Genomic DNA, 26,509 nt, shown 5'->3' on the forward strand with positions numbered 1-26,509 from the left:
GTCGTCACAATGGGCAGTAGCGTTGAGCTGTGTGTTCAGGTGCTGCGAAGCCCAGAAGTGTGGACGGCATCTCCACCAGAAGTGAAAGTGGAGATGGGCCCCTGGCAGGGAGTTCCCACCCGTCAGCACCAGGGGAGTGCAAGTCTTGTAAGGATGGATCTGAGGCTCCAGTTTTAAAAACTGCTCTGTGGCTTTCATGTCTTCCTTGTTGTCTGACGTTATAAAGTCATGAAACACACTTTTAATTTGTGTGATTCTCCCAAAATGAGATTGTTGAGCAGCAGGAAAGCCTATACTTGCTCTCCTGTTGTCCAAGAGCTGGTGGTTACCATTTGGATGATTTTAAAAGTTGGGAATTTAAGAACACTGGTTCCTGCAGATGGTTGTTATATGTAAAATCTCTTTAAATTTTGGGCTTTTTTTGTAACTGGATGGAAAAGGGTTTGACATGTTTCTGAGTGAGTGTCTGAGATGTTACCCGGCATTTAGGCATGCACCAGAGAAGAATAATATGGTGTGAGCTCCTGCCCGACTGTTGGCCATTCTGTATGTTTCTGCAGGCAGTTCCATGATGCACACTTTGACTCGTGGGAAGGTCACAGGACAGCTGTTGTTGGTGTCCGGGCCAGGTCGGCCTGTTAATGGGGAGGGTAGATGCAGAGCAGAGTCACCTCCATTCCCCCACAACCCTGCCTCATGCACGAGCTGCTCCCCTGCCTTCCCACCCCTCGCCTCCTGCATCCCACCTGGGACCTGCAGCACCACTGGGTTGCCATGACTTCCTGCTCCAGCCCGGCTCCCAAGGGAAGGAGACACAGCCAGCTTTCTTCCTGTGACCCAGCACTTTGCAGTCTTCTCACTACTTTCCCTCTCCTCCTGAAGAAGACAGGTTAGGATGCAGGAGGCGGCGACATCACGGAAGAGATAGCTTGGACAGAGAGAAGACCCCCTTTCCAACCTCGCACGGCTGGTTATAGGTGGAGCAGGATGCACGGCCAGGTAGCATGATGACTGATAGCCTGTTCCTGCAGCCCCAGCAAAAGCAGAGTATCCCAGGGGGAGCGGGAGCAAGAGAGACCCCAGCTATGAAAGGAGTCTGGTGACCTTCCTGTAAATCGTTCCCCTTCTTCAGACACAGAGAAACCTCTCACATGCCTCTGTGACCCTGTGTTCTTGAGTCCAGGGAGGGTTTGGTTGGCATTTAGTACTGGCTCAGTAGTTGCTCAGCACTTCATCAGCCAGGCCATGTTTACCTTGTGACTTGGCAGAGCCAGGAAGGATGCATCCCAGCTGCCCAGGCGGATCCAAAGGACACCTGCGCCTGCTGCCCAAGGCCCCAGGCTCTGGGCCCAGACTCACAGGGCTCTCAGCAGACTCCACCCGCAGAGTCTCCAGGAAGAAACCAGTTCCACAGGCTAAAAATAGACTCCCCTGCCTTTGGGGAGGCTATGTCTGGTGGATGGCACTTGGGAGCAAGGTAGGGAAGCCGGCACAGGGAGACAAGACACCTGAGACCTGGCTAGCATGGGGATTCGTTAGCTTTCCTCAGCTTGAATAAAAGGTGTTAGACCGACTGTCCCTCTGGAGAAACTGTCCATTTGCAGCAGGCCCTCGGAATAGGGTCCTTAACTGATGTGCCCACTGAGTAGGATCCGTTGGTGATGGGCCCCCAGGATAGGGTCCAAACTTGATGTGCCCACAGAATAAGATCCATGGGTGACAGGCCCCGGGGACAGGGTCCACATGCAACAGGTGTTCAGGATAGAGTCCACATATGTTACGTAGGCTGCCCTGGGTTTTTGTCTCATTCAGCATGGAACTTTGCATTTCCCTGCTCCCCAATTTCCTACCTACCTTAAGGAAGTAGGATTTCCAGTGCCCTTGAACTGTTTCTTAATATCTGAATTCTCAACCTTGTTGGTTTTGGGTTTTTAATTTTTTTTTTTTTTAATTTTAACACTGCCATCAGTTCTCTTGGGGATGAACTTAAAGTCTCATGATTTTTTTTTTCTCCTCTGAAAGCAGAGGGCATTGCTGGTTAGAATCATTACAAATAAAGACAACCCACAGTCCGTCCTGGCATACTTGCATGTTTTCCAAAACGAGTGACATCAAGCGACGAGTTACTTGAAATGTTGAAGACCTAGCAAACCACAGTCATCCTGAAAACCTGCCTTTCATCTATGGGTGGCCTGGGAAAGGCTCCTCCCTGGACTTCTCCCAGACCTCAGATCTGGCTCACAGGGTTCCCCACAGGTGCAAAATTTAGGTTCACATCCACATTTTACAGCGAGGAGTCGCTTTGTGATCTGGCATTTCAAATCAGACTGAGTTGTTATTCAGGCTGTTCTTCGGGGCCAAGTGTGCGCCAGGTGGGATCAAACACAAGCACATTTGCCGCCTCTCCAGAGTAATCCCACCCCTGAAGAAGTCATCCGTGGATTTAGTCATCATTAAAATCCACTGGCTTGATGAGACCCCCTAGATGATATTCGAATGATGGTCTGAGAAGTAAGGCATTAGTTTTTGAATATATCACAAAGGCATGGGAGTGATCGGCTCCTCTCATTACCACGTGGACCATCTTTCACTTTGTTGGGAGAATATGTTTCCTGTGCAGGTACTGACATCAGGTCTGTGGACGGTGCTGCCCTCATCTGACCACAGGGTGATCTCTCAAGGCCATTCCTCTGTGGGGTCCTAACTCCTGCGACTTGTCATCCCAGCTGTGGGTGCCCCCAGGGCACCTCACCCATTTAGAAAGCTCTGTTCCATCATACGATCCCCAAGAATGGGAAGTCATTCTGTTTGATGGCCATCATTAGCCGGAGCTGCTCCGTGCAGTCTCCCCTCTTCTCAGACAGAAATTACACTCACCGAGGGCCAGACTTGCAGCAGCTCTGCTCCTGGATGTGTCCCAGCATCCCCTCCACACACAGCCCAGCACACCCATCCCACCACCAGCCCCAGCCAGGTGACAGCTGGTGGGCCCCCTTGGGCAGGGTGCTGTCCAGCCCACCGCAGAGTAAGGGTGCCCCGGGACCGAGACCGGGCCCTGCAGGTCTCCAAACACACTGGCGCTGTTTTCTCCCGCTGCCACTCTTCCTCCTGCACTTCCTTGTTCAAGTGCCGACTGTCACCACGGCTGTTTCACAGAATGGGGGGAAGTGGGATTACTGAGAAAGCCACTTCCTGCAGTCACCCCAACCCCAGCCTGGAGCATCGTGCAAAGGGGCTCTGGTGCCATAGAGGCACTGAATTCACCCAGAAATACTGACCTTTCCAACACACTTGCTGTCAGTTGGCAGTTGTTGGACCCATATGTGTATAATTTCTATTTTCTTGGGCAAGTCGCATACAGGAATTCTTTTGAGAACTCAGCTAACTCTTCAGTAAATCATATAATGTGCCTTTAAAAGCTCAGGGAACTGAAAAATGGGAGGTATTTCCTCCCAAGCATGGAGCACATAGTCTGAGGGGTGGAAACACCTCGACGACGTGTAGTAAGCTCTTAGTGAGGTGTAGGCAGACTGCATTGTCTCTTGTCTTCTGCAGTTTCACAGTCCGTTCTGTCTCCCCTGGCCTCCTTCTGTATCTCTAGCTCACACGCACATGCACATGCAGCCCCATGAAGATGTCCTCTTGACCCCTCACATGGAGCACTGAACTGTCTTCCAGACACATGCGGCTAAGGAGCCCGTGATACGTGGCCAGCATGCCTGAGGAACCAAATTTTAAATGTTTGTTTTTATTTTATTTTTTTAAGATTTTACTTATTTATTCATGAGAGAGGCAGAGACACAGGCAGAAGGGGAAGCAGGCTCCCTGTGGGGAGCCCGATGCGGGACTTGATCCCAGGACCCTGGAGTCACGTCCTGAGCCGAAGACAGATGCTCAACCACTGAGCCACCCAGGCTTCCCTAAATGTTTGACTTTAAATCCTTCAGACTTACATAGCCACGTCTTTGGAGGGGCAGCCTGGCCCACGGGGTGCTCCATCCATGTCTCAGGATACCTAAAACCCTCCTAAGTAAGCATCAGTACTTTTTTTTTTTTTTTTTTTTTTGTCAGGGAAACAAATTCTGGTCTCTGTCAAAGTTGTACAGTTTCACACAAAAGCTAATACTGGACGCAGAGGGTGAAATCCTCTGAAGAGCACAAACACACGTACAAGTACCAGAAACGGCAGCGGAGGGAGTGGTGTGCTGTGGGAGCGCGTCCCGTCCTCGCACACGCAGCTCAGCCCGCTGCTCCGCATACCCCTAGCGCCAGGACAGAACTCAGACTCGCGCCTTTGAAACCGCATGCGCGCCTACAGGCTGCTTCAGAGCTCGATGCACCCCGGAGCCTGCTCTCCTGACTTGCTTCCAGAAGAACTTAAGCGAGCTCCTAAAAAAAAGAAATAAAATCATGCGGGAAAACGTGCCATTTGAGAGAAACCTTCCAAAATCTGCGAAATCATCAATAACCTTCTCATTACACTTCTGGAAGCCTCCGAGCGGATCTGTCTCTGGCTTGACAACACGCCAAGGAACGTAACGTGAAACATCTCCTTGCACTTGGGTCTTGTAGAGTCGTGTTTGCATTGGGAACCCAGAGCCGCCCCTGGAGGGGGAGCACGCTCCCAGCCCGCCGGGCAGGTTCCGGCCCCGCGAGGAACAGCCGAAGCACCTGCCGGTGGGGACATGGGTGCACCTTGTGTTCCAGAGGCAGAATCTTTTACTGACGTTAGGGAACAGTCTTTCTAAGCTTTTACTTTGTAGAAGATTCTAGACATGCGGAGTCATAGTCTCCAGTGCTTCTGCCTTTAGGATGGACTCAAAGAGGAAATCCCGCATCAGTTTTGTGTAGACGGGCCCTGAGGCCGATTCTGATGTGGGCATCTTGTTTCATCTGATAAACGTACAGCGCCCGTACCTCCGTAAGTCGGGCGGCAACACGTCTACAAACACAGGTAATTATTAAAGACATGAGTCGTAATTAGTAACAAAGCCACCCGTCAACAGCCCTTAATAAAAATGACGTCGGGCCGTCATGAAGAGGTGCCCCGAGGCAACACACACCTGCCTGCAGTCAGCAGGCCCCGCGGTGGCTCGGGAGCTCGGCCGCGGCCCCCACCGCCCCCTCGTGCACTGGACCACGCGCCACGCCGGGCGGGACCCTTCCCCTCCGCCAAGCCGCGGCCTCGGGATCTGGGGCTGAGGTCGAGGAGGGCTCGGGACCCGAGGGCTCCGGCCTCCGGTTCTGGGCTGGTGTCTCTTCTCTGACACCACAAAGAGCTCCTGTTGAGGGTTCTTTCGAGCTACCAGAGGTTTTCTTAGGTCTGGAAGCTCATTGCAAAGTTAGTTTTTATCAGGAACTGTGACCCAATGTGCAAGCTGCTACCTTTGGACGACAGCAGTTGTTAGGCCTAAGTGATATATAGTAACGTTGCTTATTAAATATAAATGATGGGACAATAAAATAATTCTTTGGATAAAACCACAGAAGAGGCAGTATATGCACCACGTGTCGCCCGGCCCACACGCCTGGCTTCTCTCTCACACTGGCTGGTGCTGTGAGACCGGAGCCTGGTGATCCCACAGGACCGGCCTCTATCACCGTGGTTTTAGCTGCACACACAGGGCTTTCAACCACCTCTTACTGCACCGTGTAAAATTCCCTGGTTACTCTTCCCTGTGTCTGTGATACCCAGTTATTGTGTGAGAGCCGTCAGGGGAGGAAGGGGGGGTCCAAGGTCTTGCCCTTGTATCACAGCGCGGCCCAGAGTGAGTGGAAGCGGGACTCCTTTTATTCAGTGGGTTTTTTTTCAAGTTGACAGAGTCTTTGAGCTTTGACGGGTGTGCTTTATGTGAAATGGCTTTCAAGTTTGATTTTGGATTTACCTCTGGCGGAGAACGGAATCTCGGGTATGGCCGAGCAGAGAGTTATTCATGTACCATCAGTGACTCGGTGAGTGTTAAACGGGGTGCCCCCCCGCCCCCCCGCCCAGGAGGATCGATGAGCCCTGGTTTACTGGAGTGGAAGTGCTTACGGGAGTGGAGGCGTGCGGTGCCCTCCCCCGACGGCCCAGGCTGGGGCTGGGGCTGGGGCTGGGTTGGGTGGTGAGCTGCTGTCATCACCAGCAGTGACTCAGCTGCCTGCCGATTTGGTTGCTCGCAGCATGCTGGTTGAACCCCGTTTTTCAGCCCACACCAGGTCAGCTCAGAAATGCCACTGAGTCACTTTATCTTTGAGGGCTTTACTTTAGATGCTGGCAGTGAAAAGCATGTCCCTTCATATGAAAACCCTGCACCTGTTTGTTATTAATGAAGAATTTCTTTAGATATCTGATACAACCCTCTTAAATATTTTTAGTGACGCAAAACCTAAAAATCCTAATTTTCAAAAGTCATTTCCTATCTTTTCTCACTTACTATGTTTGGCACTGTGGTTTTCAAAGTTTAAATTTGGAAGCAAGAGATGTTGTATGCTGGAATGTCTGTGAAAAATTATCTTTCCGAGTGTGTGTGCACGTGCACACGTGTGTGTGTGTGTGTGTGTGTGGTGTTTCAAGCCTGCTAGCCCAAACCCTATAAAATGCAAATCAGCAGCTGCATGCTCACCTCTCCTGCTCAGTCTGCACCTAAGTGATTCTGACATGTCATCCTCCTAATTGGGACTTGGTGTCTGCGTTAATTTAATTATCCTGTAGTTAAACAGAAGCCTAGATAAAATTCATTTTCATGTTTCTGCGGCTTTTGGTGCTTGCAAAACAGAGTCTTATTAAGGCATCCTTAATTACACTTTAGCACAAGGCGTATGGAACCAAGCCCAAGTCGCAAGTGAGTAAGGCGCGCTGGTAACATTAATTACACATGGCGGTGGAGGGTTACAGCCACACGGGTGATTCACAGAGGTGTGTGCTGGCTCATAACTGCATTAAGACACTTAAGAAAATACCAACGTCCTCAAGAACAGAAGGAACGGCGAGCTCTGATGTTGTTCTTGCATGTGTTTGAGCAGAGGCCCTGGAGCACAGCTTGCGCGCTCTCGCCCTCGAGCTGGCTGTCCTCTCCTGCCCCCGACCCACACAGGCCACCCTGCACCTGCAGGCAGCCCCTTCCCTTCCTCTGCCCTCCCTGGCCCTGGCCTCCCCGCGGACCCCCGTGGGCAGCGACTCAGTCTTCAGTCCCTGTGCAGCACCCCAACCCACCCCCAAGGTCGGGTTATGCCCGAGGTTCCAGCGTCCGCCCTGAGCCAGTTTCCTGCCCCATGAGGGGTGCTGTGGGCGTGCAGCTGGTCCTGAGCTCCGAGCCACTGCGGATTTGGGCTTCTCACTTGTCGGGTTCCGCTGTCTCCCCGGCTCCACGCTAGGATTTAGGGATGCCATTTGCATGCAGAAAGTGGATTTAAGGAAGGCACTTCAGAATTCCTGAGCCCCGCATGCAAGTGGTCCCAGGTGAGGGCTCAGAGTCCCTGCGGCCGCAGGAGTGGCTTTGCTGGGACTTCCTGAGCACCCCCTCTGGGGGGCCCAGTGCTGCTAGCAGGAGGGACCTGGGGCCAGGGTTGGAGGGTCCCCTCCTCTGCCCTCGCCCTGCGCCCCCATTCCTTTCTCGTGAGGGGCGCCAGCTGGCTCTGCAGCCTGTCCCAGGCCTCCCTGTCCGGGTGCTTGAGGAGCATGGAAAGAGGCCAGCCTTGAGGCCAACACAGTGAAGCAGGGGCGCAGGGGGCCCTGCTCAGGGCCTTCTCAGAGAGGCTGGGGGGATCCCAGCCACGGGCAGCCTCAGACCCACCAGGTCCTGGGAGCCCTGGGCCTTGGGGGTGCAGAGGCCCTGGCCCAGGCTCATCTCTGGGAAGGAGGAAATGGGAGGAGATGCAGGAGCAAATGCACATGCAAAGCAAGGCTGTCATGAATGCGCATCTGAAGTGCCCCCGGTGAAGTCGGTCCATCCCGTGTGCTATCCTGGTCACTGTGCTCAAGACACCAAGAGGGCCATGGTTGGGCTGGGACTTAAGTCTTCCAGATCGAGTAGGAGGCATTCCTGGTTTCCATTTGCAATGGCAGTGGTTCTGGGTGTGCCTTGCATCCAGAATCATGGGTCCTAGGTGGGGTTTTTTTTGGTACTAAATTATTAAAAGGGCTATAGTGACTACCACTCATACATCAAATAAAATAAATTGAATGCAAAGCCTTTTTTGTTTTTGCCCTTCTCTTCTACTTTGTGACAATTTGAGTTTTTTTAAAAAGTGGTGTACTGCAGTGCATCGCAACATGAAATATGACGAGATATTTGTACGATATTCTAAGAGCTTATGACACTTTCCTTTGATGAGCCATTTTTAATACCCAGACTTTTCTCATTTCATTGTTGGGACACAGACTAGTTAGTTAGTTACTCCATTTAAGGAACATTATATTTCATGCCTTCTCAACTTTTCGGGGTTTAGAAGAAAACCCATCTTTGATTTTACATTTTTGTTCCTGATCATGTAACAGAGCTCTAAAGACAAGGAGACAGAGTGTGGGTTTTTTTAAGTCACAGTTCCCGCCGTGCTCAGAACAAAAGTATGAGCTTCGTGCACGACATAGAGAAACCCATCTGATCTGCGTGCTGGGTCACTCAGCCACCACCTGACCTGTAGGGATGAGTTACACGCCCCTTAAAGAGGTGTTTCTAAATAGTTTTATGACTCGTGTCATCACCTAACTACACTCTGACTTGATTTTACCTTCAGTTATGAAACAAGAGAAGGTCTGTGGCCTGAAAAACAAAATTTCTCCTAAATGCACCTTTGCAGAGGGCAGGACTGTTCAAACGCCTGATGAAATGAGGAATGGGGCTTCCTGCTCCTGGTGATCGGACCTGTCACCACGTGGATGCGTGAAAGTCTCTGAACGTATCTAATCTCATAATGGAGTCCAGGTGACTCATCCTGGTGCTGAATGGGGACAAGCTGAAGGCATCTTGATTTGTTCTCCAGCTCTGAGAGCACGTTGGGGCAGGTTTGCTACCTTGGCGGCCCTCCCCACTGATCACAGGCAGAGCACAATCCAGCTCTGAGGAAGAGCGGCTGCAGAGACAAGTGATCATTCCATTTGCAGCACGAGTCTGTTCCCTTAGAGCATGGGCACCAAAATGCCAGGTACAAACCCAGTTCTGGGGGAGATTTCTCTCGTTTTCTTTTTAATCTTACTGCATTAACGTGCTCGTTAAAACCTACCTTTTACTTAGAGCGATTTTACTTTCACCTTGTCTCCCATATGGAAAATCAATAAGGATTTGTAAAATAAGTGAGGATGGAAGATGACATGGACTGTGCCCTCGGAGGGCCAGACCCCAGGGCAGGCTTCCCCGGGGCGGGGCCCTGTGAGGTCGACCGTTATGACCTTGTGAGCAAGGGGGTTGCGAGGCTGGCGGGGCTGAGGGGTCCAGTCAGAAAAACACAGAAGCGTTAGACCTCCTTGCCCTTGGGCTGCATCTGCAGGATAACTGGCAGTTAGAGAACCGCCTGCCAGCACAGGGTCATATGTTTACAGAAATCAAATAGGACCCTTGGGTTTTTATGACCTGAAACTAAAGGAAGTGTATTCAGCTTCAATTTAAGAAGATCTGAGTTTTCCATCACCTTATTCTCTTTTCAGTAACATAGATTTTCCCTTTGAAAGGAAGGAATGTCCTCACCCAAATTACATGAGTGCATTTTAACTGAACTTGCAATTCCCCGCCAAACTCTGGGAGCCACCCTGCACGGCCCATCTCTCCCTCTCTCTGCCTGTCCCTCCCCCCACACCCTTCCGTTTGTGACCATCCTTCTTATTTAGGACGGGACCAGCTGATAGAGCAGTAGCTTCCAGGAATAAATGGCAAGATATTTGTGTCCCTAAAATAGATGTTAGTATGTCCGGTTATGCAACAGGCCTCGATAAACACTTTTACCATGACGCTAGTTAATACTTGTTTTGCTGTGACTCCTAAAAGTCAATGTTTAAATAAAACCTTGAGCTCATTCCTTTGCCTTCATTATTTGAAGAACTCTGCAATCCTAATTGCGCTGCAAAATGATCTCGGCGGAGACGGTGGTGTTGACATTGAGTCGTTGCAATAGCCACTTCCTCAGATCAGATAATAGTTCATAACGACCTCAGATTCGGAGTTCCAGACTCTCCCGCAGGGACTCCGGTGGGACCTTTCCCTGGGAACTGCCTGCACGCTGAGCTCCTAATGCTTCTTAGAAGCTCCTTTATTGAAATGTAATTCACGTGCATACAGTTCACCCATTTAAAGCATATGGTTCAGTGTTTTGTTTGTTTTTGTTTTGTTTTGTTTCTAGTATCTACACAGGTATGCAGGACAGTCCAACAATTTTAAAATATTGACCTCACTGCAGAAAGACACGGTGCTGTTGCCACTCTCAGCCTCCACCTCCAGCCCTCGGCAACTGTGAATTTTTCCTGTCTCTGGGTTTCCCAGGTCTGGACATTTCAAGTGAATGGAATCATACGCTGTGTGGTCTTTCCTCTGGGACTTCTCTCATGAGCAGATTGTGTCCACATCCATCCCTGCAGCACAGGCCACTGCTTCATCCTGTCTCCTGGCTGAATGATGTCTCTCAGCGCACGGACCACCTTCCTTCCGTGCACCCATTTATCCACTGATACGCGTTGGGGCTGCTTCCACCTGTTGGCACTTAAAAATACCACTGCTATGAACAAAAGCCCGTGTGCAAGTGTTTGTGTGGACATAGGTTTTCATTTCTCTTAATATGGTTTCTCAATGGAAAAACAAAACCTGGATTTTCATGTACTCTCGTTTTCAGAAATGCTTGCTGTGTTTCCTTTGATGCCATCCAAACAGGTCTAGAAAAGGAGCCCCGGCTTTGACATCTCACCTCCCGGAGATGTATAACATCATTGTTCCTTCTTTCTGGGGTCTGCAGGACTGAACAGGGAGCATTTTCCGTGCCTTAATCCTTAAATCCATTCAGGTTAATTGCCACCACCAGGTGGAGAGTTAACCAGCCTCGGAATTAGAGAGGATAAAGTCTCCCAAAATTTTAATTCCCCACATTTCAAAAACCAATCTGGAATCTTGATACTGAATCCTGTGCAGTCCCCAGCCAAGACTTCGGGTCCTGGCTATTAGGTACATGTTTATTGAGATAAATTTGCATACCATAAAATGTGCTCATCTAAAGTATACAATTCAGTACTTTTTAGTATATTCACAGGATTGTCCAGCCGCCACCACCAGTGTCTGATTTGTAACCTACTTGTCACCTCGAAAAGCGACTGGCTGCCACCAGCAGTCCTGCCCGACCCCCCACCCACCTCCACCAGCCCCCACCACTAAAGTGGTAGTGACTGCTGACCACTCTGAACGCCTCCTGGTGTAATCATGTACCACAGCGTTTGGCGGCCACCTTCCCTCATGCAGGACAGCGTTCTCAGGTTCATCCACGTGGCAGGTGTCCGTTATTAACAGATGCTATTCCACAGCAGGGATATACTGCAATGTCTTTATCTGTTCATTCACTGGTGGACCTTTGGGTTGCTTCCACTGTGTGTTGTTATGAATATGCTGCCATGATCACTCTCACACAAGTTCTTGTGTGGACATACATTTTCATGTCTCGTGGGCATATACCCAGGAGTGGATTCCATGAGTCCTATGCTGACCCATGATTAACTTTTTGAGGACCCATCAAACTATTTTTGCACAGTGGCTGCACCATTTTGTGAGCAATGTCTGGGAGTTTCAGCTTCTCCATACCCTGATCAACTACTGCTATGGTCAGCATTTTGGCTGTATCCATCCTCATGGATGTCAGGTGGTATCTCACATTGTTCTTTTGATTTGCATTTTCTTAATGCAGAATAATGTTGAGCATCTTTTCATGTGCTTGCTGGCAATCTGTATGTCTTCCTCAGAGAAATTATTCAGATTCTTTGCCCATTTAAAAAAAAATAAACTTGGTTGTTTTGTCTTTTGTTATTGAAGTATAGGAGCTCTTTACATATTCTGGATACTAGTTCCTCATCAGATAGATGATTCAAAGGTATTTTCTCTTCTTCTCTAGGTTGTTTTCCTTTCTTGATGGTATCAATTGCAGCACAGTTTTAAATTTTGATGAAGTCTAGTTTATCTTTTGTTGGCTGTTCTCTGGTGTCCTATCTAAGAGCCGTTGCCACAGGGGTGCTTGTTCTAAATTAAATCAGATTCTCACCTTTGGTCTCCAGTCTGATCATGCTGTCCCTCCTCTTGAATTAAACCCAAATTAAAAGAGTTTTGATGACTTACAAAGTATTTTTGTACAGAATTTACTGCCAGCAAGTCCACTAGTGGATGGATTTGTAGTTCTCTCTCCCTCTCTAATACTTTTCTTTGTCTAGACCAACGGCTCTCAACTAGGAGTGACTCCTGTCTCCCATCATCAGGGACATTTGTCAATGCCTGGGGACATTTCTTGTTGTTACAGGCACAGGGTACCATGAGCATCTGGTGGGTAGAGGCCAAAGATGCTGCAAAACATAGTCCGGTGCACAGGAAAGCCTTAGCCCATGATGTCGGTAATGCCACATCGAGGACTCCTTGTCTGCACTGTCCCAGGGGCCTGCCCTTTGCCTCCACATTCTGTTCTGATTCTGCGTAAGAGGGGACATGGCTTTAAGATGAGCCATGATTCTGGATTTCATTTTTCTTCATATTCTTTGCTTTGATTCTAAACGCTTGTAATGTTTTGCTAGTTACTTATCCAAACCCAGCCCGGAGCAAGAGTAACAATGATCCTCTTATTTTTAAGAAAGGGCTAAAAATGCTGAGTCATTAGTGCAAGGTTATAAGAACTATTTATATTACCCCACACACACAGATACACACAGAAACACACACACACATACACTCACACACACACACTCTCATAGAAGTTTTTCCTACACTGATTCCTCAGTACTTTTATGATTTCAAACAAAGTTTATTCTCACGTCTGAGTAACAAGAACGTACAGGAGGATGTTTGCACGCACATGACGCAGCCGCCATCTGGTCTTCACGCTGTGTGAGCTAGTTGGTGAAGAGAGATTCACCTGGGTTGAGCTGGCGGGTGGGACCTCTTCAGGTGCCTCCCCTGTGTCAGTGGCAGATGCATCTTTGAGGTGTGGTTGAAAGGCTGGGCTGTAGGAACTGAACGTGTACATAGCCAGCCCACATGGCGCCTGGATTGACTCTGAGTGTCCAAAGAACATTTTGCCTCTTAAAGAAAATAGAAGAGAGTGAGGGAGCGAGTTTCCCTTAAAGCGAGTCCACGGTTCTCCGCACATTCATGCTGTGCCCCCCCTCCCCCCCACCCCCCGAGCCAAGAGTCGAATCACCCACAGCCTGGTCTCCCCATTCCAAGCACTTGTGCACGGAGCCAAGGATGGGGAATCGTCACACTGCCCCACACCTGCCCGGGCCATGTCCCCCCACTCCGTGTCCCCCCCATGCCATGTCCCCCCCACATCATGTCCCCCCCATGCTGTGTCGCCCCAGGCCATGTCCCCCCGGCCTTGTCCCCCCCCGGGCCATGTCCCCCCTGGGCCATGTCTCCCCTGGGCTGTGTCCCCCACCCCAGGCCATGTCCCAGTAGCCCTCCCTTCTCTGGAGGCCCCACCACCTGCCACTGCAGCAGCACAAGCCCCTGTGGGGCAGGGGCAGGGACAGGGATGACTGCTGTCTGCGATGTGCTCTCCTCACTGGCACATCCCAGGCCCTGGGAGCTCTGTCCATACATCCTTCTCCCCTACACTGAGCACGTGGGAACCGTGCTACATCCTTCTGCCAACTCTGCAGCCTGGAGCCGGGCAGCATGGGCGTCCTTGGCAGAGGCGCACATGGGGAGAGATGCGGGCCACTGCTCCGTGACAGTCCCCTCACAGCTCCTCCAGCTCCAGCAGGCTCGCTCCATGCGGCCAGCGCCTTTCTCGGCTCCCAGAATCACTTTTCTGGGAAGCCGCTGAGCCAGGCGAGTCCTGGGCAGGTCCCAGGAAGTCCCAGGCAGGGTGGCTACTGACTTCCCCACATCAGGGGGCACAGACTTGGGTGTTCTGGGTGACAGAGCCATCCTAGCCCCAGGGAGGCTGTCTGGGCTGATGGAGGTTGTTGGCTGAGGGGGCTACATTCTAGCACGTGGACCGGAGCCCTAACCTACCCGCCAGGAATGCTCAGCTGCCCCTGACACCTCCCCTATGCCCTGGTGTCCAGAGCAGAGCCCCCCTTCCTGCACATCTGTCTCTAGCCTTCTATCTGGGCTCCAACCTAAGGACATGGTCAGTGAGCACTGGGCATCGGAGCTTCTGGCTCCAGTGACCTCAGTCAGAAAATGAGCTGGTTGAGTTGTCTCTGAAGTCCTCCTGAGTTGCTTTGTTGCCTTCAAAAGCATCTGAGAACAGCTGTCCTGGTGATTTTTTTTTTTTTTTTAGAGATTTTATTTACTTATTTGTGAGAGACAAAAGTAAATTGTGTGCTGAGCAGGTAGCCCAAGGTGGGGACTCGATCCCAGGACCCTGGGATCATGACCTGAGCCATTTGGGCGCCCTCAGCCCTGGTGAACTTTTAACTTGAGAATAAAACATGTCAATTTGGGTTGAACCGTGAACGGGTCGATACCAAGAGGGTGTGCGCCATCACGTAGCTGGAGAAGAGTTCCACAGGTCAGTTTCTAGCCCGCTGCCTGGTGTATGACCTGCGTTCAGGAGGAGGCCCCAGGACTCTCTTGTGTTTCTAACATCCAGCAAGCAGAGTCTTGGATGATCTGTTCCAGAGTGTCTGCATAATGAGCAGCCCGAGCAGATGGAGATCGTGTCTCCCTCTGGAGCAGGCGGGTGGCAGGTGTATGTTCTCTTATAAAGGACACAGGTTCCCTTAAACCAAGGTCCCTCCCCTGTAGCACAACCACACATGTGCTGATGACCCTCTGGGCCCGATCCCATTGACCTATAAGAGCTGAGGCTTGGCTTCCATAGCCTCTGGGACCTGTAGGAACTTCATATCCAGACAATGAGAGGCTGGGACTGCTGTGAGCTCTATGCCAACCACCGTCTCTGACCCAGGAGTCTCCTGTCTCCTGTCAGCATCCATGGTGCTGGCAGGCCAGCTTGTTAGCCTGTGGAGGTAAGATCTCAGATTCTTCTGCTGTCAACACCAGCCTGGTGTCAGTCCTCTTCAGAAAAGTAGATAAGGCCAAACTTTCTATTTGATGAACCCATCATATACACTTATCTTGCAGAAGATCATAAGCATTGTAAATAGTTTACAGTGAATCACTGTGACTTTTCTTCTAGGGATCTCAGAAAAGGTAGATGTGATGTGTTTCCTACGCTACATACACACTGTGGTGGGACTGAGCTTACGGACCCCACACTTTATTTGACTGAACACTGGTCTGATGTCAGTTGGCTTGATGGTTTTCTGATATTGTTTCTGAAGTGTCCGCTTTGTTTAACACTGTGAACTCCTCCAGGCAGCTCTCCATCTTGCTACACCCCCAGCACATTGTTTGAGTGGGAACCAGTGAGTGGTTAGGAATGTAATCAGGGAACTCAAACCAGATAATACTCCCTGAGTCTAAGCCCATGGTTCCCAACTCAAGTTTTACAGTTTTTTTTTTTTTTTAAGGTACTGCAAACTTCTCAAAATCAGTTCTTCTTTTTTTTTTTTTTCCTTTTTTAAGCAGCCTATGATAGGCCTTTCCTCAAAGTCTCACAGTTTAAAATGGTCTTCCAGTTTTAAATGTCACTTTTAAAAAGTTCCAACATATTTCCTGTCCTGTTATGTATTTTTTAGTTTGAATCAGACCTTTGTAAATTTTATGACTTTTTAAAAATGTGGCTACAGGATTTTCCCCTCCCATAGACTTTTTAAATTATTTTTTTTCAGAAATTAGTACAATGATTAGAAACTTGTCCTCTGAGCCATTCCTTCTAAAATTGTCACCTCCAGACCATCTGTCTTTCTAAATTTTGAGGCTGACTAAAAGCATATTTGTACTTACAATTTTGTGTATGTGTACATAGCTATAACCTAAGAAAATCTTTTACAGTGACTGTGATACACTCAAATGGTGGGTTATGTCACCAGGAGGTTACTGGATAAGATGAATACTAAGTCACAATCAGCTGAGCAGACCAGCGCCTAAAAAACTGAAACCCAAATGCCTTTCACCAGCATTTTGGTTTGTAAATGGCTTTGGTAGGTTTTACTCAATTTCGTCCTTTCCTGCTCCACTTGGAGCAGTGCTGATGGGTGCAGCACTGATTCATACTTTCTGGGTGGTTGGAGAAGATGAATCCTATGAATTCCCAGGTCTCTCTTTCCTCACGTGGAGCCTAGTACAGAACCCTCACTGACCCCTAGGGATCACTTTGCAGCTTAAAGTTTAGAAGTCAAGGCCAGATGAGATGTTTTGTGTGTGTGTGTGTGTGTGTGTGTGTGTGTGTGTGTTTTATTCACAGAAAGAAAATGAGAATGATTCCTGGTTTGTACTAGGTTAGAGGACTGGGAATTCCTTACTACCAAAAATGCATTTTCTTTTCTTTCTCTTTTTCACCATTCAAGTCAACATCCAGAGCTGTTTGTACTATATATGGAGGGGTGTGTGTTCATTTCCTGTGGCTTCTGCAGTGAAGTTCCACAAACTGGTGCTAAAAACCCCAAGAATTTATTCTTTCACACTCCTGAAGACTGCAAGTCCAGAACACAGGTGTCAGCAGGGCTGGATCCTCCAAGGGAGACTGTGTTCCAGGCCTCTGTCCTAGAATCTGGTGGCTTCCCGTGGTCCTTGGCTTTCCTTGGTTGGGGTCACATCCCTCTGTTGGCACATGGCCCTCTTCCTGCGCCTCTGTATTCTGCATGTCAAAATTTTCTCTTATGAAGACACTTGTCACTGGGTTAGGGACCCACCCAGTGCAGGATGACCTCATCATAATGAATCACAACTGCAGTAACCTGATTCTAAACAGAGTCAATATTCCCAGATACCAAGGGCCAGAGTGTGGATGTATCTTTCTAAGGGGCACAGTTTAACTCCGAACAGGGAGTAAAGTTGGTGGCTGACTGTGGGATTTGAGGGGCTTGAGGACGTATGGAGCTTCCTCTACTCTCAGCCAAAGCATCAAGGTGGGACACTGGAAAGGTCACCCTACCAGAGGCCAGAGGCCCCTGAAATAAATATATTTTGTTTAAAAACAAAATAGCAAAGATTCCATGTCTCAGATAACATGATAAGTATGCAGACAGTTGATTGTATGATGTGAAACTGGGTGCTAAATTTGTGTCTTTTAGTATCTAAATAAGCAAAAACATGTCAAATACACGTAAAGGTAGCATTTGTAAATCGGTCTACACGGAGGATTTATATGGGTTCCCCCTATCCTAGCCCCAAGGTAATAGATGCCCAGGGAACCTCGCAGAGCTGACCCTCCCACACTGAGTGGTTATTCTCCTCTATCTCAGCCGTGGGGGTCAGAGGGCATAGGTCAGGATCAGCAAATGAGCCGGTGCCAGATGGCAGAAATAGGATTGGAGAAGGACATTGCCTGTGCCTGGGACTACCGCCAACAACAGAGGGAATAGTGTGGTGGCCAGAGAAGATCAGAACCACCGGCACCCCCAGAGCAGGCTCATCTGGCTGCAGAGGTGGCCCAGCTGGGTTAGCATGGGAAACCCACAATTTCCCTGGACCAGAGCAGTGGGTGGTGGCTGGTCCCATGGCACACCTACTTGAGTGAGAACTGGTCAGATCATGTGGAATGTGCTCAGAGGACTACATAGCTGAGTGCGGTCAGGGCATGGAGCGGGGGGATGCAATGCAGAGCTGGAGACCCCAGAGAGTTTTCTCCACTGGGAGAGAGAAGGGGCCACACAATAGGGCTTCAGTCAGAGGAGGGACAGGATTGCCTCCCAGGATGTGGGGAAGAATATCCCTTCCATATCCTGAGACCTGGGCATTTGCTGCCAGAGCCCCTCCTGGCCAGAAGCCCCACCTTCTCAGAGTGGGGAGCATCCCATGCTCCCCTGCCAACCCCTCTGGGTGGGTCTCCCCTCCCATGTCTGCCTCCTGTACCTGCTAAGAGATCCATGCGTCTGAGAGTCCCCAGGAGTTGCCCTACACCCCGACAGGTGTTTTCCTGAACTTATCTTCTTTCTGCCACTGTCAAGAAGACCATGTACGTGGTTCAAAAAGAAAAGCAAATCGTGTCTTTGAGCCTTCAGACCATTATGGTTAAGACACAAAACAAAGTATAAAAATAAAGTTCTTCAGCCAGTTGAAAACATTGTTCTATTCTACAAGCATTTTTGTTGCTCAGTTAAAAGAACATTTCTTGCAGAGCTAAGTATTTGTCATGTATTATAAGAATGGATGGTGCCCGGTGATAGAAACCACCCCTAGCACACCCCTGCATCAGTTTTAAGATCTACATTGCTCTTTCTCAGCTTGTCAATGCGAGACTGTCAGGGAATCTCAAAGCCACAGCAGCGAGAATTTCAAGTGATACCCAGGAATTCATAGCAGTTTGTGCTTTTTTTTTTATTGATGGCTCCCAAGCCTTGCAGTTTTCAGAGTTATAATAAGCCATAGTCTCCCCACCACAACCAGAAGATGGCCAGGATTCTCCGACCCCACGCCACCACTTGTCTGGGGCAGACTTTTCTGTGTCCTTGTCCTTGCAAAGAGAAGAATCTGTCCCTCTGTCATGATGACTAGAGAGCCACAGGGCTGGCCTCTCAGCCACGTGCTGCCACCTTTGCCTCTTCTCCAGCCTTGCTGCCTTTTGGCTGGATACTTCTGGAATACTCAGGAAGTGGGGAGTAAGCAAACCTGCCGAGGGCCTGGTGTGGTGTGGCCAGGGGTTATGCTGGCGGCCATAGGTCTCCCTCCAGCCCCTGGGGCGTGAAGATCAAAGCCCATCCAGCTACGAGGAAGGGCTCCGACTGGGCATGGGCATGTGGACCCGACAGCCATGCCAAGGCGTGTCCCCTGACCTCCTGCCTCCTAGGCAGGGGCCCTGGACTCCCCAGACCTTCTTAATTACACTGCATGCCCCACGAACAGTGCCAGACAGTTTAACTCCACTCCCCCCAACACTGCTTCAGGTCCAGGTTGGGAGTCAAAGCAGCCGACCAAGCTACCCAGGCACTCCCATATTTCTATTTAAAGAGAATTTAAAAACCCTCCCAACACTAAATTCTGTTCTATCCCTGGGTTTCCAATTCATGGTGGTCGCCCAGAACCAGAAAAGAGAATCAGGTGCTATCTGCTCTGCTGCTCCCAAGAGCAGCGTGGACGAGAGACTCAAGGCCCTGAGGAGAAAGGGTGGATAGAGTTGCACAGGCCCTGCTGCACTTCTGCATGAGGATGGGAGGGACCAGACGCCTGGTGGCGTTTGCATGGATGTGTTGCTCAGGGGCATCACCCAGGGAGCACAGGCCTGTTGGCTCGAAAGGAGGTTTTATAATCACACAGGAATGATGCCTGTCGAGTGACGAGATTAAGTACTTGATCTAAGAATGCAGCAAGTTGCTTGATTTATAATGAGTACTGTTTCAATGTTGTTGAATAAGAGATCTCATCTATATTTAGAAATATTTTTAAATTGACATTTATGTGAGTTTTGTCTTGTGTTTTCCCCTGAATTAATATGAAAAAGTCAGTGGATTCTTACATGGGTCAGCTCTCACATATTTAGGCTGCTGCAAGTGAAAATCAGTACCAATATTGTGAAGAAACCATAATCCATTGAAATCCTTTAGACACTTGGGAGTCACAGACATGATTTGAGAATCAGGACATGTTGGGGCAGTGACACTCTGGGTCCTGGGTCGTGGGGACTGACCCTCTTTGCATATCTTCATCTACAAGAAGCTTTTATTTCTTTACCCTGAAAATTCCGTTATGTTTGACACACATCATCTTGATTGTGTTTGTTTTGCTTATGGACATTTTGCTTATTGAAAATGTGTTATTCATGAGGATATATTTTCTATTCATGGAGAAGCAACAGCATCAGGTCTCAGAAGAATCTTTTTATTTGGACAGAAATGAGTCAGTAGATTTCCCGGGCTGCTGGGTACTTTCCACACACCATCCTGCACAGCCCGTGTGCTCCTTGCTCACTAGTCGGGTGGAGGTGAATAAAATGGCAGCTAAGTCATGTTTACTTCAGTATTTCTCCAGTAATACTTATTTTGTACTTAGTGAAGAGCAGGACACTGAGGTCAGCCTCAAAGAGAGATGTGAAACCAGTACACATGACACAAGGCTCCGGCTGAGGCACAGCGGATCCAGAAGGGCTTCCTGGGCCAAGCTTTATTCCATCTAGAATTAAAATGGTAGATCTGGAAAATCCATCCTAAACCACCTCCCACTGGAGCAGAAGTTACCTGTTGCAAACATAACAACTGAGCAGCTTTCTCTCCAGCACTTGGTGGGGGTGCCAGGCATGGGCGAGGTCTGTGGACAGAGAGGGTTATGGGGCAAGGATCTGTTCGCACTTTACAGTGTGGTGGGGAGAGGAGTGCACCCATGGGGAGTGGGAGCTGCCTGGCATGCAGAGGGGAGGAGCTCAGGCCCTTCCTGGGGAGGAGGAGGAGGAGGAGCTGAGGACCCAGGCAGGGAAGTGGCCGAAGGCTGGCAGGGTGAGGTCCTCCCTCCCGCACACTCTGACCCGCCTGGACCCTGAGGGCAGGAGGTTGGGAGGTGTCCAGGCCCAGGGACAGCTTGGTTTCTGTAACTCTGGGTCCCACACAAAGCCTGTGACGTTGCTCCCGTTCTCAGAGACCCCGATTCCTGATTCCCAGCAACACGAAATAGTTTCTTCCCCGGTGTTGTCCGTAGGATGGACAGCACCGTCTTGCTGCTTTGGCTCTACCTTTCTCAACTGCTCGCCAGGTGGAACCGCCCCAGCCTGGGATCTCCTGCCTTCACCTGCTCCCGCCTGCCCGGGACGGAGTAGAGACCCCACACTCATTCGGTGTGGAGGCTTCTGGCTTCCGGAGGGCACTGGGGACAGGGGCAGGGACAGAGGGCCCGCTGTGATCCACAGGACTGGCCTTGGCCTCCCCAGAGCCAGGAGGTCCCCTCCCCCTGGGCGTCGCCTTCTCTCCCACCTGCGGCTGCCTGCCTGTGCCTGTCCCTCCCTGGGAATCTGTCTTTCTGAATCAGACCTTCCGTTGATGTGATAGTAATTTATGGCTTCCTCACGGGAAAACACGTATTAGTCAAGATGGGTTTTGTTGCAAGTGGCAAACCTAGCTCCGAGCCCTGAGGCTCGGCGGGGAGGGGAAAGTGCAGAGACAGGATGTCTGGCTGGGTGGGTGGGCGCCCCCGGAAGCTTCTGCAGGGCTGCTGCCGACCTGGGGGCTGTGTGCCCACTCTCCAGAGCAAGGGAAGCTGGGCCTGGCAAACACGCCCCCAAGACATGGCATGGGGACGGAGCTAGGGAGAAGGCAGGTAGGTGCAGGAGCCACGGCAGGAGGGAGGATCTTCATCTTTTTTTTCCCCAGAGTTTCCATTTTTTTAACACTCAGTGCCTGTGTGCCTCCTAGGCTCAGAGCGCTTATAGATACTGACTTGATGAACCCTCATTTCAACCAGCACATGCAGCCACACAATACCAGTATTTCCGTTCTTTTATAGCGAAGGAAACTAAAGCACAGACTTGTCCAAGGTCACGCAGCTCATAAATAAAAGCCAAGCCAGAGCATACTCCCAAGCCGTCTGGCTCTGGGGTTTAGTGTTGCTTACTGTGCCTGTCCACCCCCCTTCAGAAGAAGAGTATAAAGTGAGAACAGTACGTATCTCTCAGCCATAGCTAGAGACTCAGGGAACGAGAGAGGTTAGGGTGGGGGAGTGATGCAGAGCAACGGTGGAGCCCAGAGTGAGGCCGCGGGGAGCACCTGGAAATGTCCCCTTGTGCCTGTGTCTCGTGAGGCAGCAAACCAGAGCCTGCACAGTGCGGGTTATAACCTGGAAAAATGCAAACCCAGTAAATGGTCCTGTGCAGGAGCCCGGAGGTGCTTGTGGGGGTAACTGAGGCGCAGGGCGAGCTGTGGGTCCCGGGGAAGCCACCGCCAGGGTTCCTTGTAGGGACAAAGGTGAGAAACAGAGCAGAGTACAGGGCTTGGCAGGGGTGCCGAGGTCGTGGGGGGATGCGAGGGGTGCTGGGGTGGTGGGAGGTGGGGAGATGTGGGGGCGGTGGGGCCTGCGGGGCGCACGGCAGGGGCAGGCCTTCCCACAGTGCTTGGGGCAGGGCCTCTGGCAGCTGCACTCCCCGTCACACTAATGAAACACAGTTGATTAAACAAATAGAAACTAAACCATATAGACTTTATGCCCTTCAAATTTTAAACTTAAAGAGAACGGGCACCCTGGTGCCGCGGGTGGAGGGCGGGCAGCTGGGTGCCACAGGTGGGGCTCAGGACAGAGCAGAGGGCCTGGGGGCGCCACCTGGCGTCGGCCAAAGCGCCCGCTCCCCCAGGGCGCCCCACTCCCCGGCGGCCAGGGCGGGAAGTCGGGGAGGTCCGGGAGTCAGGCTCGGTGCCGGCTCCTCCTGCGCATGGCTTGCAGCCCTCGGGCCTGGCAGGCGGGGGGTGGGGGGGCTCCTGGGACAGGCACGGGGTGCGACCTGGGGCGTTTTATCCCAGGTGCCTCCCCTGGAAGTAGAGGATGCTTGTGGGCCCGGGCGGAGCAAACAGGCCGGAACTGAGACTCCTCTGCAGAAACCGCCCTGAGCCCAGACACGGTCTTACCCCTGCGAGGTGAACGGGAATGGGACTGTCGCAAAGTTGAGACGCACCACACAGTGTCTAGCGACTACCTTGTTGATGAAGCACCACCTCTCACGACAGGGCCCTGTTTTGTTTTGTTTCCAGGCTGGAGGGACTCCCCCAGGAGGAGTGGACCGGAGGGGCGTCCGCCAGCTGGCCCGGGAGGCCTCGGAAGACAACGAGGTGTTCGGTACGTGACAGGGGAATGCGAGGGCGTAGCTTCAGGCGACAACCCTGTGCAGCTGCACTCACGTGGGGAAGGTTGTAATTTTTTAATTACGCGACTCGTCTATCAGTCTGTTCCCAGCATCGACAACGCAGACGCCGCAGAACCGTGGGGTAGGTGTCCTTGGCCGGCCTCCTGCTGGCGGTTCTCCCCGGTGGGGCCTGTCCCGAGCTGTCGCGTGCCTTGCACGGTCGCTGGACGCTCCCCAGAGGCGTCCCTACAGTGCGACACTTCTCCAGTTATCTCTGTGGCCATTCTTGGGTGGAAAACCTAACGGTGCCTCTACGACATGACTGACAGGGAAGTGAAGCTGTCCCAAAGCGCAGATAGCTCAACCACAAAGAATGACTCAGCGAGTATTGGAAAATAACTGTTTTCTATAAAAGTTTCCTTGTCTGTGGTGCCCTGCTGACAGTCATTGCTTTTACGTACGCGGTTCAGAGTCGTTTCTGTGCCCACTGGGGAGAATGAACGAATGCGTTTTCATTTGGTTTCAACATTAAAAAAAAAAATCACCTTTCGCATGTGACTACGATGCTCAGTGACTTGCCCACGACCACACAGCGAGGCTAGACCCCATGCAGACGGGTCCCTGTGCCTCACTCTGTTCTCTTCTCCAAGAATTCCCAAGGAGGCAGGAACAGGGGGGCAGCGGGGCACCTGCCCAGACCAAAAATCCCTTCTGTTTCTGTGATTCTGTCCTGGGTAAACACCCGTCATTCCAGAAGTACCACTGCCCACTGTCTCAGTATCTTAAACTGTCCTGAAATGTAACTCGAGGGCCCCGAGACTGGAAACAACCAGGTGGGTTTAATGGAAACCAGTGGGGTCAGCGCAAGAAGAATCCACAGCCCCGCTCATACTGCAGCATGTTGGTCCTTGTGGGAGCTGGGATCGGGCGGGGGGTGGGCTGCCGGAGCATAGTCACTGCCTTCCATAGCGGGGGGGGGGCCCCCATTCCTCGGCGGCAGAGGTGCTGGAGGGACCAGGGGCAGCACATGAGGCCAGGCATCCACGCAGGCCTCCCAAATGCAGACGGAAGGCAATCTGCAGGCCCGAATGGAGCATCTGAGTGTCGATTTCAAGAATCAATCCGCCTGTGAGCCTGTAAAATAAAGGCTCCTCTAGACGGCTTTCTACTCCCATAATCCAGATGATGTACATAAACACATCAAAGAACGACAGAATAAAAATGTCCAGTTTCAGGTTTTCCATATGACAAGAGTACCTTCTAGAATGATTTTGGCTAAGCTTACTTATTTTTGTAGCAAACATCATCTCACGATTCCCCAGGTGAAATGCTGTCAGGATAGTTCATAACGATGCCCGTCATTCTCCTCATCAGACAAACATGTACACGCTGCACATGTGTGCAATGGGAGAAGGGTCTTGTATCATGAGCGTTTCCTTCAATCGGCGTGAGCACCATGTGATCTCTGAAGCTTGTTCAAAGGCAGCTTCAGTACAAATAGATACTCAGTTTGCAGATGGATTTCTGTAGTTGGTGAAAACCAGGGGGCAGGTGCCCATTTCCGTTATGTCACAAACTTAGGTTTGTCTTCTTTTTTTTATATAAATTTATTTTTTATTGGTGTTCAATTTGTCAACATATAGAATAACACCCAGTGCTCATCCCATCAAGTGCCCACCGCAGTGCCCATCACCCAGTCACCTCCACCCCCCGCCCACCTCCCCTTCCACCACCCCTAGTTCATTTCCCAGAGTTAGGAGTCTCTCATGTTCTTCTAATGGAAAGAAATGGGGGGCACAAGCAGACTCTGCCTGTTGTGTCTACTGTGATGGAGATGCTCGCGTGCGCCCTTGCGTGCAGCCCACGTGGGGTCAGGAAATGACTAGTCATCCACTTCACAGCATGTGCCACAGACACTGAGCCCAGGCTGAGTCACAGCAGAGGGCGGGTGTGAGGAGCCGTGCCAGCTGACCGCATCCAACCTATGGGGAGGCCGGCCAGGGGGGCCTCGTGGCTCCCACTGTTCTGTGCTCAGCAGGCCTGACTAATACAAACCCAGAGGCCCCCGCTGAGCTGCCTGGCATCTGCTTTTTGAGCTTATGGTCATCTCCCCCTCCTGCATCAGCAAAAAGAGCAGGGGAAAGTCTGCAACCCCATCCTTACCAAGCTGTACCAGGGTGCAGGAGGCATGCCAGGAGGAATGCCTGGAGGCTCCCCTGGTGGTGGAGCTCCTCCCTCTGGTGGTGCCTCCTCTGGGCCTACCATCGAAGAGGTTGATTAAGCTAACCTGACATTAATTAGGTCTAGTTGTTCCACACAACATTTGAAGGACCCAAATTTGTAGCAAATTCCACAGCAGTTGTAAAGTCAAGTGCTACAGTAAATATCCTGGGCATTCCTGATACTTGAATACAGAATATGTGCACAGAGAAAGGAAATAAACATTGCACTTTATAAACACTGTATTGTTAAGTGGAAAATGCAATGTCTTAAATGAAACTATTTAAATTTAGTATTTAAAATTAGCTAAAAAAAAAAAAAAATTCCTTCTTGGAATCCAGAGAAACCCCAGAGTGATGAGGGGAGAAGCAGCTACATGGATCTTGACTGTCGATCTTGACAGTCTAATCTCAGAAAATATATCTGAGCATTCCTTTTCAGTTATGAAGTGTTCTACAAATGTCACTCCACATGGAGCCAGCAGCTGCCTCCCACTTTTCCTGACTACACAATAGTTCCCCGAGTGCGATGAAAAACACCATGCTTTCGCAATTCTCTGAACACCCGTGTAGCGACTGTCTCCCAGCTCCTAGCCATCACACTGCCCTTGGGTCAGAAGCATGGCCCTGTCTCCTTCATCCGACATGTATGAGTCTGCAAGGTTTCCATGAAAGTCAGGAGAAAAGCTGTCGTGCCTCAGCTGGTCAGAGTCCAGGCTTAGGGACAGAAGTGGAGGGGCCGGGAAGGCTGCATGGTGGGGGACAGACTATGGGAGGCTTCCTCCCTGAGGGCTGGAGCCAGTCCTTTCCCAGCAGCACATGGGAGACTTTGACCTACCTTTTCATTTCATGGGAAAATCCCAGGGAAGGACTGTTCTTAATCTAAGCAAATCACTGGTTAGAGCACACTCGCAAATCTCTTTGTGTAATGTTTTTTCCGACGGTGTGTGATTATGCTTAGGACGGTTTGCCTGGTTACCCAGAAAGGAAGAAAACACGGTAGCCCAGGGAACCACGTATCGTCAGAGCTTTGGGGAACCGGGTTATTTTGTGGTAGTCCGGTGAGCGAGCTTTTTTTGAGCCATGCACCCACACATATGTCATACGTGATCCTCATCATTTGAAAAGAGTCAGCAAGGAAGGCAGCTCATTCGTCCCCACGCCCTCCCTCCAGAGTTCACTGGCAACGGAGCTAACGCAAGGGCAGGCCAGGTGGTTGAGGTGAGCGGAAGCCTTGGGTCTCCCTAAATTGTAGTGACAAAGGAGCAAAATCCCCCAAAGAGGGCAGCCCTGCTCTTTCCAGAATAGTG

The 26,509-nt window shown here is 50.6% G+C and overlaps 1 protein-coding gene across 4 annotated transcripts in view; it reads left to right on the forward strand.

Moving 5' to 3' along the window:
• The window catches only part of MBP (myelin basic protein), a 115,171-nt gene that overhangs the window by 23,263 nt on the left and 65,399 nt on the right, over positions 1–26,509 (forward strand). For all 4 annotated transcript variants that reach the window (XM_072819288.1, XM_072819341.1, XM_072819353.1 and 1 more), the window contains exon 3: positions 22,889–22,973. In XM_072819288.1, coding sequence (XP_072675389.1) covers positions 22,889–22,973 — 85 coding nt within the window. The remainder of the gene's footprint in view (positions 1–22,888; positions 22,974–26,509) is intronic.

The sequence above is a fragment of the Canis lupus genome, chromosome 1 (genome assembly GCF_048164855.1).
Source record: "Canis lupus baileyi chromosome 1, mCanLup2.hap1, whole genome shotgun sequence".
Lineage (NCBI taxonomy): Eukaryota > Metazoa > Chordata > Mammalia > Carnivora > Canidae > Canis > Canis lupus.